Below are 13,425 nucleotides of genomic sequence, written 5' to 3'. Positions count from 1 at the left end.
GTGTATATATATATATATATATATATATATATATATATATATACACTCGAAATATGGAATAAAATTGTTGTGTGTTGCATATTTTAAATAAAATAAAAAATAACAATATTGAAAAATATTGGCGAAAAGAACAAGAGAATAAAATATAATTGTAACGATTATTAAAATGATTTAAAATGATTAATTTTATTTTTTTTTTTTTTTTTTTTTTTTTAGGGCCCATTAGTAAATTCAGAATTTTATCCTGGATGGTTGACACATTGGCAAGAACCGTTTCAAAGAGTAAATGTTACAGTAGTTGCAAAAACTTTAAATCAAATGCTATCTTTGGGTGCTTCTGTTAATATTTATATGTTTTACGGTGGAACAAATTTTGGTTACACCGCTGGTTAGTAAATCTTTCCTAAGATTTTATTCTGAACTCTTATTTGCAAAATTTTGTTTAAAAATATAGCAACACGCAAAAAAATTTAATTTATTTTATTATCGAAATTTCATTATCAAAATATCTAATCAAGATATTGAAATAAAAAAATATTAATAAGAAGTTGGACAAACAATGATTAAAAATTTCTTTTATGAATTAAAAAATATTGTATTTTGTTGATAATACTGTAACGTATGCTATATTTTATTTGTGCAATTTAAAATGCTCGCTTTTTTAGAAATCATTTGTATCTCAAAATCATATTCCGATCAGAAACATATAATGATCACATGAATAGAGAATGTCTTGCAAAATGTATACGTAATGTAATACTATTCGTGAAAAAATATTTAATTATCTAAAAACATATATTATAATATAAATTATAATATAATTATAATATAAACAAATATGTATAAATTTCAAATACAATATATAAATATAATTTCCAATTACTTTGTAATAGTTTTTATAATCTTTGTAATAATGATTTTATAAATTAAGATTAAGATCAAGTAAATTGATCTTAGATTTAAGATTACGTTGTACATTGCAACGATACAAATACTAGATTTTCCAAGACATTCTATGCTATAATCCATGTATATAACGTATTGATTTAACGTTAAGTATCAAACGTACGATTCCATAGGGGCTAATGGTGACGAAAATGCATACAATCCACAACTAACTTCCTATGATTATGATGCTCCGTTAACCGAAGCTGGTGATCCAACATCAAAATATTTCGAAATTCGGAATATCGTATCTAAGGTACTTACGTTTTTTAGTCTCTAATCATATTTTGTTTTTAAAAAATTATTACATATAATATATATCTATTATACACACACACACACACATGTATTTATTATAGTATTTGCCATTGCCAAACGTGTCACTTCCAACAGTATCTCCAAAAGGAGATTACGGTTCGATTCTATTGTCGCCAATTCTGAAATTATTCGAACCTCAAGGTCGACAATTATTCGGAACAATTATCGTCCAAGGATCGCATCCACTAACGTTCGAAGCGTTAGGATTATCTCATTGGTTGGTATTGTACGAGACTGATATAAAACATAGCCCTAAGGATCCTGCGATTTTGCACGCAAAAGTTCGAGATAGAGCATTAGTCTATGTAGATGATCATTTGGTTGGAACCTTAAGTCGTACCAGTAACATCTATCATTTAAGTATAGAGGAGCCTTATGGACAAAAACTGAAATTATTGATCGAGAATCAAGGAAGATTAAATTATGGAAATGGACTTCGCGATTTTAAGGTCTCTATCTCTTTTTTTTAATAAGCAACAAACAGTAAAAGTAAATTATAAGCTCGTATCGTTCAATATATATCTAATAGAAATTAAAATAGAAAAAATGAAAGATAAAATAAGGTATATTTCTTCATTTATTGGATATTTTTCATTTACTAGGGAGTTACAAATGTATCTCTAAACAATATTCCCCTTGGACCTTGGAGAATGACTGGATTTTTGCTGGACAGCGTCAACCCGCTTATCAATGTCAATTCCAACATATCTGTAAGCGGAACTCTTCATGATGGTCCCGTCATACTTCGAGGAACTTTCTCGATCTCTGATCAACCGATGGACACGTATTTAAACACTGATGGTTGGGGCAAAGGAGTTGCTTTCGTGAATGGACACAATTTAGGTCGATATTGGCCATTGGTTGGCCCTCAAATAACTCTTTATATTCCTGCATCTTTTTTAAGAATAGGCGAAAATGAGATAGTGTTAGTCGAATTGGAATATGTACCAAGCAGCGAGAAAATTAAATTGCAAAAAGAACCGATACTTGATTTCGATGCTAAATATTCAAATAATAGAGATAATTCGAACGATATACGTGTTTTGGTTTGATCGGTTTTTAATCTCCTTTCTTTTTCTTTAAAATATTATTCAAATTATCTATATTATTGTTTAATGAGAAACTGTGCGAACATAAATAAATAAATAAAAAATATCATTATATTTTATATCATTTCTACAATAATATGATATTTCTTAATGAATATTATCATGCGCATATCTGTTATTTTGTCCGTATTCTCGTAATTATTGTTATTTAAGGAGAATTAAAATTAATGATAAAATAATTAACAATAATGATAGAGTTTTAAACGCGACATTACAATTTTATTACATTCATTAATACAATTTATACAATAAATAAAATTTATTCGCATATACTTATCTTTCGCTTGAAATGATTCATTTTCAACATTTATCGCTTTTAAAAAAAAATCAATTATTTCAGTTATTATATTTTTAATAATGGAATGGTATCCATGAAGTCCAAGAATAAATTGCGGGAAATTGACTTTTAGTTACTTCTTCGAAAGTAAATGCAGTTATCGTTGCTCTATTATTTTCTATGTTTAAACAATTAACAATATTTCGATTTATCACATTGAAATCGTGAGATCGTTCGTGTGATCGTAAATTATTCATCATAAAAAATTGTTTTTTGCATATATTACAATGATACGATCGACTTCCTGAAAAGAGATCAATAATTTCTCTCTAAATTTTTCTTTTCTTTTCTATAAAATAATAATTTATTTTAGTTTTTTAAAAAAATCAATAAAATAGTTGCTTATATTTTTTATATCCAATGCTCGAATGGATCGAAAAGAAATTGGGTTGGATCGGTTCGACTCGGCTCATATCCCGAAAATATCTGAAAATTTGGGAATTTCAAAGATTTTTAAAAATATCAAGTTCTTGTAAAATTTTAAGGAAATAAATAATATTTTCGGAATATATCAAATTAAAAGAAAATTTTCAAAAATTTTATGATATCTAAGAAGATATCGATATCTTATGATATCTGAGAAATTCGAAATTCTCGGGAATTCTGACAATTTACCGACAATCACAAAATAGTTTCGAGAATTCGAGATCTAATCCTGAATCGAGTTTTCGATCCAACCTGATATTTTTGAATTCTGGCATGTTTCTAAAAATAGATATATCTTTTTATTAACTTATTTATTTGTTTTATTGATTAATTATTAATCTTTTTTTAATTTGTAAAGTATTAAAAATTCGTGAAAAATTATAAACACTTGTTGATATTTAATTAATATTAATTACCTATGTGCACTTGCATATGGTGATGTAGAGCTCCAGGTTTGCAAAATCCCCGATTGCAAATTGAACATCGGATAGGCCAGTTACCACTATGAGAATACCCATGGGCCTTTAAATCACCAGGAGTTGGAAAAGAGCGACCGCATTCATTGCATTTATGAGGTTTTTCCTACATATATATATCATGATTGTCGATTGGTAAATTATTATCATTATTATATCAATATAAATTTAATATGCTATCTTAATATGCTATCTTTAAATATGCTATCTTAATATCCTTGCCTTACGATACATCATTTATAACAAAAAAAATGACATGATTTAATTGTTACATTTATGATGACATTTCGTGTAATTAAAGACATTTCATAATTAAAAGAAATATCTATAATAAAATATAAGATTACATATATATTATATTCAGATATTATAAAAAATAATTATTAATTTTTAAATTATTAATCAAATTATATGGATTGTTTTATCTTATAAAATATATATTTATAAAAATAATATCATCGCAATGTTATATTTCTTTTGTATATGTTATATTTTTTTTATTTGAAATTAATATAATAAATCAACTATTTACTATATATATTTCAACAAAGATATAATGGATACCATTTGATAGGTAAAGTAAATTATCGATGCGATTTCTCCCGTAATCTATTACTGTTTATGTTAATGTTATATTATCGTTAATGTTATATTATATATTATATGTTATATTATATTATCTATACAAATTGATGCATATAATTTATTATTGTAATTAAACGATTTAATATTATCTTTATGTTTTATGCTGTTCATAAGATGTTGAAAAATATTAACAACTTTAAAATAACATTAATAAAAACCTTATAATGAGTCATTCGATGATAATATAAATTCGATGAAGCCGTGAAACGTTTCCCACAAATGAGACATTCGTGTGGCCGTTCTCCAGTATGTATTCTGACATGTGTATTCAACGAGCTACTTGTACTGAACATTTTTCCACACACAGTGCAACCATGTGGTTTTTCACCTAAATCATGTATAATTTTTCATTCCATTGTAATTCAATTTTATTTCTATAAAAACTTACTATTGTTTAAATATTTTTAAAAAAAGTAACTATGCGAATCACAAATATAATTATATTCGAATTTATAAATTATAATTAATCGATATCTGATGAATTATAAATTAATAATAATGAAATTTAATTACACTAACCTGTATGAGTTCGTAGATGTCTTTTGAGCAAAGACGGTCTGTCAAAGTTTTTGCCACATGTTTGACAAGATAAACAAGATTTTTGAAACTTTGATGAATTTAAATTTATTTTCCTTTCGGAATTTCGACAACTCAAATCTAAAGGCGTTTCTTGCATTATGTTGCACACTGCTTTATTTAATAATAAAATTACTAAACATAAATTATAATTTATTTAAAAATATATCTATATTTCAATAAAGAGCGAAATTCACTAAATTGTTAATTGATATTCTAACAAAGCGATTCATTCAAAAAATTTAAACAATTCATTGCAAAATCGAAACATATGTTACAATATTAATACAATGTTATAATTTGTTTACATATATATATATATATGTAAAAAAATTTAACATTTTAACAAATTGGAAAAAATTATTTATTCAATTATGTTTGATTCTTACCAGACATAACAAACTTTTTGCAAATTTTTTTTTAAATGAAACGATTTTTTATTTTTTAAATTTCTCTTAATTAGGTAAAAATTTCACAAAATTTAATACTAAAGATAAAATTTTCCGCACTTCACCAAAGAATCCAAACATGAAGAAGGATAAATTTGAATTAGATGCTTACTACCCCAAACAGATGCCACCGATCACAAGTGAGAAAGAGGGTTGTAACTACGAAAGCGCATGTCGAGAGGCGGTATTTTTTTTCTGAAGGGCGGAGTTTGATAAATGCATCTTCTTATAATGTATCTCATCGTAATATATTATATATAAGTACTTATTTGCAAACATCTATTAGCATGAATCTACTACAGATATATTTAATATATTAATAACTATGCAATAATACAAAATTGTTTTGAAAAATTTTAAATGTACACAATTGATAATCTTTGTTCTTTTTTTTTCTTTTATAGATATATTCTATTACTCTTTACATTAATAATTATTTACAAATAATAGATCAATCATAATTAATTTTTTATTACATAACAAATATTGAAATTGAAATATGTAATGAATAATGATCCAAATATAAATACAGGATTAAATATTTTTAAAATACATATGGAATAAAAATACATAAAGTATTTTTTTTTGAAAAGTAAATATTTTATCGCGTAAAATTTTTATGCTCAAAAATGATTTGAAAATTTTTAAATATATAGAAAATTAACATATAATGGTATTACGGAATATAATATATTAAATAAAAATAATATATTGTCACTCCATATAATTTTTTCCATATTATTCTATAGTGTGAATCGGTACCAAGAATGTTAAAATGGCACCGCATTATCACATAAAAATAAAAGTCATGCAAAAATTTATTTGTAATATATTTTTCTTTAAATAATTTAAAAAATATTCTTTCGTAATGTCCAATAATTTCAATAATCGCATTTGTTATTTATAGTTTTTCTCTGTTAGAATATTTCCTATAATAAAATATACTATAACTATTGAGAATATTTAAATAAATAAATTTGGAATAACGCTTAATTATCTTAATAAAACGATACATATTTCAACAGTAACGCTACGTCATGATATTGACGATTTTTCACGGTATTCTACAAAAGGTAAGATAATTTGTTGTACAGCATTGGGATGCCAGACATATTGGGATCCTGCAATGTCATTCCCTCGTTTGTCATCCGAGAGGATATTAATGCTATAGTATCATTGCAAATCGCTTCTTCATCGACCACAATACCAGTAATAATACTTCAATTTATACGATGTATATCGAAATATAATCGATGTATAATCGTGAAAAATCGATTTTTAAGATGTTTCATATTTATTTTAAACTTTAAAGAAATTATGAGAAGCTTTTAAAATTATAAAATTGGGACAAATTTTTAAAAAATAGGAAAGGAGCTATTTAATTTCAAGATATTTATTCTAACGAATAATACATTACAAATCATTGTTTTTTTATACCATTATATTATTATAACAAAAATATTTTTTTTTCTATTTAATATAAATATATATATTATAATTGAATTAAGCCAAGATCATATGAATCAGGATTGAAACATCCATGCGTCTTTTTAACCCATAATATATTTTAAAAAGTAATTAAACCAACTTAAATATCATCTTACTTAAGATGAAAATAAATCGTTGTCACTTTTTTACTATTATATAATATAAATAAATTAGAATTCAAATAAATATTCATAAAAAAAATAAGCGGATAATATTTTAATATTATCTTAAAAATAATTATGCATATCAATTTATATGCACTTAATTAATATTCTTTTATTTAATTATTGAAAAAAGTAATCACAGATTCATACTATATCTGATATTTCCATTTTATCATCATTCGATTTTTGTTCTTCGATTTTAGGATACTTTTCTGTATTATCAGATTTACTCTCATCTTCGCTCTCTATATTATTTTTTGAGGTTTTTAAATTATTCGTTTCTGCATTACACGCGGCAGAATGAGCAGCTTGTGCTTGTGGAGAAGTATCAGATTTTAAAATTTCACGCAATGCCATAGTTGCATATGTAGAAGGTTTCAAAGACATTTGTATTATTATGGCTTTGAATCTTCCTTCTGAAAAATTAAAAAATAACAGAAAAACATTTATTACATTTTTGATTTGTATTAATCTTATATATCTATTATATATTACAGAATTAAGTAAAAATATAAAATGTTATACTTGGATCATCTTTTGGAGGTGATGATTTTCTCATTTCATCGATATCGCACATAATAAGATCGCTATGCTTTTCTGTATAATGCATAATTTTCCAAGATAAATTTGAAGGAATTTCTAATATTTTTCTATAAGCACCTCCTAAACTATATTTTCTGAAATTGAATAAATGTTATAAATTATACAAAATATAGTATTATTAAATAATAGTATTATTAATAAATGTTTAAAATTTATCCATAATGATTTATTACTTATTTCTCTGCCTCAAATCGGTTGTTAACCCGTCTTTTGCTAAAAATTCATCGAACCATGGCTTGGCATAAGGTGGATATATAACTCTCCAACCAACCTGTGGCATTAATACATCTGCCAAAGTATAATTTGATAAATCATTTTCTTCGAGTACTTTTACCGGTGGTAGATTACTTGAAATTTCACTTTGTTTTTCATTCTCATCAATTTTAAGACAAAATTCTGCAGCATTCGTTACTTCTTTAATTGAAGTATTTGGTGATTTTTCTAAAGTTTTAGTAAATTCCTCGATTTTTACTTTCAAGTTTGATCCAGCATCAAGTTCATTTATTTTTTGATCAAGTTCTTCCGTATTAATCTCAGTTATGACTTCGTTTTCGTTATCGTAAACGAATTGTTCTTCATTATCATTTTCTTTTATATTATTTTCATATACTAAATCTCCCACTATAGGATTCTTCCCAAATTCTTTTATTCTTCTTGATACCATATGATTCCATACAAAACTTTGATAGGCATGAATATACATTAAACGAGCATTTCTTGGTATTGAATCCAAAGCACCTTGAGGATTACTATTACCAGATGTACAAAGACCTTTTAAAAGTGTAGCCTCTATTTTATCACATCTTTTAATCCTTTTGTATGCAGAACATGCATCTTTAGTTGTTTCATATATTTTTCTAGCTTCTACTAAATCTTCATCTTGTTCTCCTTCTCTGGGTTTCAAAATTAATTCAATAGCTTGATTCCATTTACCTATTTTTATTAAATTACATAAAAAACAATTATTATTAAATTACATTACAAAAAAAAAACATAAAAAAATTAAATTATTAATATATTTAAAATAAAAAATAAAATTACCTTGAAGTAAAGCTTTGCCTATTTCATAAGTTGGAATAGCAGCTACAGTACCAAATCTTTGTAAACCGTAATAATTTATAAATCCATGATCTCTCAAAGAAATCATTGTTTTTTCGATTTGATCATCTGTCCCATTAACATTTCTCAAAGCAATTCTAAAGCAATTACCATTCAACATACCTAGTTTTAATGATTCTGTTCCAAATTTAAAATTTCCTACATATGCTCCATGTACGTTCTTAGCTGCTTTTAATATGTCTGTAGGTGTAACCTTTCTCACGCTAACCCATTGAGTAGTCCATGCCCTACGATCTTTTGTTCCAGCATAAGTAAAATTATTTGGCTTCAAATATAAATTCATGGCTAATTGATTTAAAGCATCCATTGTATCCATATTTACTTTATGTAACAAAAAATAACAATATTCTCCTCTTTTCTTCCAATCTATCCTATCATCTTTTCGAAAATTATGACCTAAAAAGAATATATATGAAATTAATGTAATATATCTTTTATTAATTATTATATAATATTATTATAAATTAATAATTAATAAAAGATATATTACATATATTTATTTAAAGCTAAATATTTAACATACTAGCATTACTATTTTTCTTATTTGGCAAAATCATCATGATTTTTTTATTTTCTTTATCTATAGTTTGACTAATAACATTCTTTATTGTTTTAGCAATTCTATGAATCGCTCTTCGTTGATCTTTATCCATATTTGTCACATCGATTTCTATAGTCGATTCATCCGATTCTTTCAATCCCTGTAATTGATCCCAAATTATATCTGATTGTATAATTTTTTTTAAATCTTCTAGATTCTCATTTTCTTCTCCATCTGATAAAATATCTTGATTTGTTAATTTAACAATTTGTCCATCAAGAGCAATTTCATTAACGTGAAAATCCGTATATCTTTCTTTGATAACACCAAAAAAACCTTCATTTCCTATAAACTCTATAATACCAACATCGCATTCTTTTAGCCGATTTCCCACTTCTAATTTCTTTCTTTTTCCATCTGATTTCAAGCTCGACCAATTGCGTTTAAATGATTTTTTACCAAAATTATCATTTCGAAATTCTTTAAAAAAAATTCGAATGATAAAAATATCAGTTAATTTCGTAAAAATTAATAATCAAAATTAATTTCTAATTCTGAAATCTTACCATTGTTATATGAATACCTATTTTTGCCATAATAATTAGGTGATCGATATTTTTTGAAATTTTTTTTATATTTATTTTCATATTTATTTTCTTGTACAAATTCTTGTTTAATATTATGATCTTTAAAATTATTCTCGGAATCAATATTTTTATTTATCGTTTCAGACATTATATCTAACAATTCTTTGCGAAATTTTTAGAAATTGTTTCTTTACTTCGCAAAAGAAAAATTAGTTTATTTTAAAAAATTCTTAAACTAATCAGTAATAGAATCAGTAATTCAATATAAATAAAATATTCAAGATATATACTTTAAAAATTATTATTTCCAGAATTATAACCTTATGAATAACACGTGCTTTAAAGCAGTGTTTCTCAACCAAAGATTTCAAATAATTTTATATAATTTATATATATAATTTATATATTTTAGAAAAGAAATTAAAAAAAAGAAATTATATAAAAATTATTAGCATATATTAGAAAAAAAATTATTATAAAATTATTAATTGTACATATATATCATACATATAAATTTATACATTTATTAAATTTATATATATATATTTAAAAAAAAAGTAAAATAAAATTATTTTTATTAAATACTTCATTATAATTAAATTATTTTATTTTATTTATTAATTGTTGTCAATTTATATATAATCAAAATTATGCAAATTGTTACTTCGGTCATTCGATAAGTCGAACATAAAAATTGACGTGAAGATAGACAATGTAGCAATTGTCCAACTAGTATATAATTATTTTTTACTTGTTTGAGATTGCAATTATAATATATAGCTATCATAAAAAAATAAAAGAAAGATTTGTTAATCTCAACAAATAAGAGCAATTTTCAGAAAATCTTGTATTTTGTAATTATAAAATGATTTTAAAAAGTATAGCATCTCCTAGCATTTTTCATAAGGTTAGACAGTTAGGTAAGTAAAGTATTGGAATGTATTTCGATTACTTACTTTTTGATTTACATAATTTTGACTATTTTTAATGACATTCATATAACCTTATTGGGAAAATCTTATTATATCTTATTACATCTTGCTATTCAATATATTATGCGAAAAAAATATATATATGTAATATAAAATTTAATATTAAATAAAAATGTAATCATTGATTTTTTTTATTAAATAAAGATTATATCATTAATTCTTTAATTTACGAAGATATAAATTTAATCCAATACTTGGAATTTCTACAATATTTCTTCTTTTAATGCATTATAATAAAATAATATTACTTTTTATTTTTACAGAATCATTTTCTAAAACTACACTTTTTGGAAATTCGTGTAAATTGTTACAATTTACTAGAAAATCTACTAATTTTGCCATTTTTAAGCAATGTTTAAATTCTAGTCTGAATAAAAATGAAAGACAATTACTAAAGGTAATAATTAATAACATTTAATAATTTAATAAATACAAAATTAATATCATTATTTTATCATTATTCAATTTGCACTATATAATTTTTATGATTTATATTTTAGTTTCCAACAAATACCATCATTCTAAATACAGAAATAACTCGCAAAACAGGTACAACTGCAAGTGATCATGTACGTATGTGGATTTTAGAAAAAATTGCTTCAGCAGCACTTCCAATTATAATACCTATTGCTTTAACAATGGAAAATATTATTTGTGATGGTTTAATGTCCTTAATAATTGTAATACATATGCATTGGTAATTATCCATTCTTTGTTATTCTTTTCATTCAATTATTTTTTAAAATTTGTTATTAATTATACATTATCATCATGATATTTATGCAATGTTATAATTCATTAATTCAATAATGTCTTACAATGCATTAATTTATTTATTTATTGAAATTTCAAATAGGGGTCTGGAAGCTATTATTACAGATTATGCACGTCCTAGAATTGTTGGACCACTATTACCAAGACTTTTACATCTTTCATTGATTTTCCTCTCAGCAGTTACATTATGTGGATTATTTTTACTTATAAATAATGGTCCTGGTGTTTCAAAAGCTATTAAAGAAGCTTGGGCTATTGGCAAAGAACCACCTCCTAATGATGATTCCAACCCTAATGAATAATTTTTTAATATATTATTAGATAACTTAGATATTTAGAAAATTTAATTTCTTGTAAATTATTCAGAAATAAATTATATAACTTTAATTAATATATTATGTTATTTAAATAATATTTATTAAAATTTTTATTTTAAAAAAAATTTATAACAAATTTTATTAATATAATAAACATTAATTATTTTATATATTTAATTTATAAGTAATGAAATACATAAAATATCTATTATCATAAATTTTATAACAACAGAATAACATTTCTAATTAATTATTATTATAAAAATATTTAAAAAATTAATATTATTATTATATATCATTTTTATTATATATATATATTCTTAATCTTAGTTTTCTTCCATTTTAGCAATATTGTCTATAAAAGATGCAAGTTTAATATCTCTTTGTGATAAGCCATTTACATCATGAGAAGATAAAGTAATGTTTACTTTATTATAAACATTAAACCATTCAGGATGATGATTCATTTTTTCTGCTTGCAATGCAACTTTGGTCATAAAACCAAATGCCTATAATATAAATTATATTATATAATATTAAATATTTAATATAAAAATGCATTCTTAAACGCATATGACATACCTGATTGAAATTTTTGAATAAAAATTCTTTGTAAATAGCATCTCTATCTTGTTGCACAGACCAATTGTTAAATAACAATGGTTTTAAATCTTTCTCTCGTTCTTCTTGAGTAAGTTTTCCCTGAAAAAGTCATTGAAAAATATTATACAATTTAACTTGATGTAGAATATTTTCTAAATATAATACTATCAAAAATCAAAATAAATTTTATTAAAAAAAACTAAATTTAAATAATTCATTGTTATTTGACAAAATTATAATAATGAAAAGTATTTTACTTGACAATATCACGATAACGAGAATACAAGATCAATACGATTAAGAAATTCTTTCGATCGTTTTTTTATTTTGCTATATATAACAAATTCTGTGTAAATAGAAAATTATATTTATTACTTCAATTAATTAATTACAATTTAATCAAAATTTCGTTTTTTATCATTTTAATTATAAAAAATTATAAAAAAGTTATTTGTATATGTAACTTTGTAAACTTGTAAACTTCTTGAAATTTCAACCACTTGTTGTTATTTGCCCAAAAACAATATAAATTATGATATATAATATATATTAATTTATCTAAAATAATAAGAATTCATAAGTAAAATCAACAATAATAATTTAAAAATTTATCAAATAGTTTTAAAATTAATAATTGTGAAATATTGAAAAAAACTTCTAGTTTTATATATATTCTAATACAGGTAACAGGTTAAATATTTAATTTTTCATATATTATAAAAAATAATAATGTATTCTATTTTATGAATATATTATAATAATCTTACCATTTTTTCTTTTTTTAAAATAGAAGTATATATTTCCCTTTGACCAAAAATATGGAATATCTTTTTCCGAGGAAGGGAAAATATCATTTCCCCACTATTCGTTAATCGCATGCGCATAAGAATCGACATAGATTAATGTATGTATACTTTCTTTTTTTCTCAATTATATTGAAAGATTTTATATATATA

At 23.5% G+C, this 13,425-nt stretch overlaps 5 protein-coding genes and 1 long non-coding RNA gene across 6 annotated transcripts in view; 3 read left to right on the top strand and 3 right to left on the bottom strand.

Moving 5' to 3' along the window:
• LOC102671637 (beta-galactosidase-like) overlaps positions 1-2,422 on the top strand; it is a 5,954-nt gene extending 3,532 nt beyond the window's left edge. Inside the window, exons 7-10 of the mRNA XM_006623591.2 lie at positions 217-388; positions 1,080-1,201; positions 1,305-1,712; positions 1,866-2,422. Coding sequence (XP_006623654.1) covers positions 217-388; positions 1,080-1,201; positions 1,305-1,712; positions 1,866-2,315 — 1,152 coding nt within the window. The 3' untranslated portion in view covers positions 2,316-2,422. The remainder of the gene's footprint in view (positions 1-216; positions 389-1,079; positions 1,202-1,304; positions 1,713-1,865) is intronic.
• A 1,066-nt stretch (positions 2,423-3,488) lies between these two features.
• On the bottom strand, positions 3,489-5,228 carry LOC102672999 (zinc finger protein 214-like). Its single transcript, XM_031514170.1, has 4 exons — positions 5,222-5,228; positions 4,776-4,967; positions 4,415-4,590; positions 3,489-3,717 (listed from the first exon to the last, which is right to left on the bottom strand). The coding sequence occupies exons 1-4, from the start codon at positions 5,226-5,228 to the stop codon at positions 3,544-3,546; spliced, it is 549 nt and encodes a 182-aa protein (XP_031370030.1). The 3' UTR covers positions 3,489-3,543.
• A 1,789-nt stretch (positions 5,229-7,017) lies between these two features.
• LOC102671506 (pseudouridylate synthase 7 homolog) lies at positions 7,018-10,148 on the bottom strand. Its single transcript, XM_006623590.2, has 6 exons — positions 9,763-10,148; positions 9,179-9,676; positions 8,578-9,051; positions 7,710-8,469; positions 7,459-7,610; positions 7,018-7,349 (listed from the first exon to the last, which is right to left on the bottom strand). Exons 1-6 carry the CDS (start codon positions 9,929-9,931, stop codon positions 7,078-7,080), a joined length of 2,325 nt encoding a protein of 774 aa, XP_006623653.1. The 5' UTR covers positions 9,932-10,148; the 3' UTR covers positions 7,018-7,077.
• Positions 10,149-10,424: 276 nt separating this feature from the next.
• LOC102671237 (succinate dehydrogenase [ubiquinone] cytochrome b small subunit, mitochondrial) lies at positions 10,425-11,963 on the top strand. Its single transcript, XM_006623588.2, has 4 exons — positions 10,425-10,703; positions 11,039-11,172; positions 11,276-11,472; positions 11,632-11,963. The coding sequence occupies exons 1-4, from the start codon at positions 10,649-10,651 to the stop codon at positions 11,849-11,851; spliced, it is 606 nt and encodes a 201-aa protein (XP_006623651.1). The 5' UTR covers positions 10,425-10,648; the 3' UTR covers positions 11,852-11,963.
• On the bottom strand, positions 11,715-13,396 carry LOC102671384 (pterin-4-alpha-carbinolamine dehydratase). Its single transcript, XM_006623589.2, has 3 exons — positions 13,237-13,396; positions 12,449-12,568; positions 11,715-12,375 (listed from the first exon to the last, which is right to left on the bottom strand). Exons 1-3 carry the CDS (start codon positions 13,363-13,365, stop codon positions 12,193-12,195), a joined length of 432 nt encoding a protein of 143 aa, XP_006623652.1. The 5' UTR covers positions 13,366-13,396; the 3' UTR covers positions 11,715-12,192.
• LOC116186559 overlaps positions 13,261-13,425 on the top strand; it is a 1,643-nt gene continuing 1,478 nt past the window's right edge. Inside the window, exon 1 of the long non-coding RNA XR_004151580.1 lies at positions 13,261-13,373. This is a non-coding gene — a long non-coding RNA (uncharacterized LOC116186559). The remainder of the gene's footprint in view (positions 13,374-13,425) is intronic.

The sequence above is a fragment of the Apis dorsata genome, unplaced genomic scaffold (genome assembly GCF_000469605.1).
Source record: "Apis dorsata unplaced genomic scaffold, Apis dorsata 1.3 scaffold_919, whole genome shotgun sequence".
NCBI classification, from domain to species: Eukaryota; Metazoa; Arthropoda; class Insecta; order Hymenoptera; family Apidae; genus Apis; species Apis dorsata.
Note: the sequence above shows the minus strand (reverse complement) of the source record. Positions and strands in the feature narration are given on the sequence as shown.

Excerpts from the sequence above, each read along its gene's own strand:
- LOC102672999 (XM_031514170.1), bottom strand. Across the intron at positions 4,591-4,775 it reads ACATCTACGAACTCATACAG|ATTTAGGTGAAAAACCACAT; the intron begins GTTAGTGTAATT and ends AAATTATACATG. Across the intron at positions 3,718-4,414 it reads ATCGAATGACTCATTATAAG|GAAAAACCTCATAAATGCAA; the intron begins GTTTTTATTAAT and ends ATATATATGTAG.
- LOC102671506 (XM_006623590.2), bottom strand. The coding sequence starts at position 9,931 with ATGTCTGAAACGATAAATAAAAATATTGATTCCGAGAATAATTTTAAA. Across the intron at positions 7,611-7,709 it reads GATTTGAGGCAGAGAAATAA|AAAATATAGTTTAGGAGGTG; the intron begins GTAATAAATCAT and ends ATTCAATTTCAG. Across the intron at positions 7,350-7,458 it reads ACCTCCAAAAGATGATCCAA|AAGGAAGATTCAAAGCCATA; the intron begins GTATAACATTTT and ends TTAATTTTTCAG.
- LOC102671237 (XM_006623588.2), top strand. The coding sequence starts at position 10,649 with ATGATTTTAAAAAGTATAGCATCTCCTAGCATTTTTCATAAGGTTAGA. Across the intron at positions 10,704-11,038 it reads TCATAAGGTTAGACAGTTAG|AATCATTTTCTAAAACTACA; the intron begins GTAAGTAAAGTA and ends TTATTTTTACAG. Across the intron at positions 11,473-11,631 it reads ATTGTAATACATATGCATTG|GGGTCTGGAAGCTATTATTA; the intron begins GTAATTATCCAT and ends AATTTCAAATAG.
- LOC102671384 (XM_006623589.2), bottom strand. The coding sequence starts at position 13,365 with ATGTCGATTCTTATGCGCATGCGATTAACGAATAGTGGGGAAATGATA. Across the intron at positions 12,569-13,236 it reads TTTTAAAAAAAGAAAAAATG|GGAAAACTTACTCAAGAAGA; the intron begins GTAAGATTATTA and ends TGACTTTTTCAG. Across the intron at positions 12,376-12,448 it reads TATTCAAAAATTTCAATCAG|GCATTTGGTTTTATGACCAA; the intron begins GTATGTCATATG and ends TTTATATTATAG.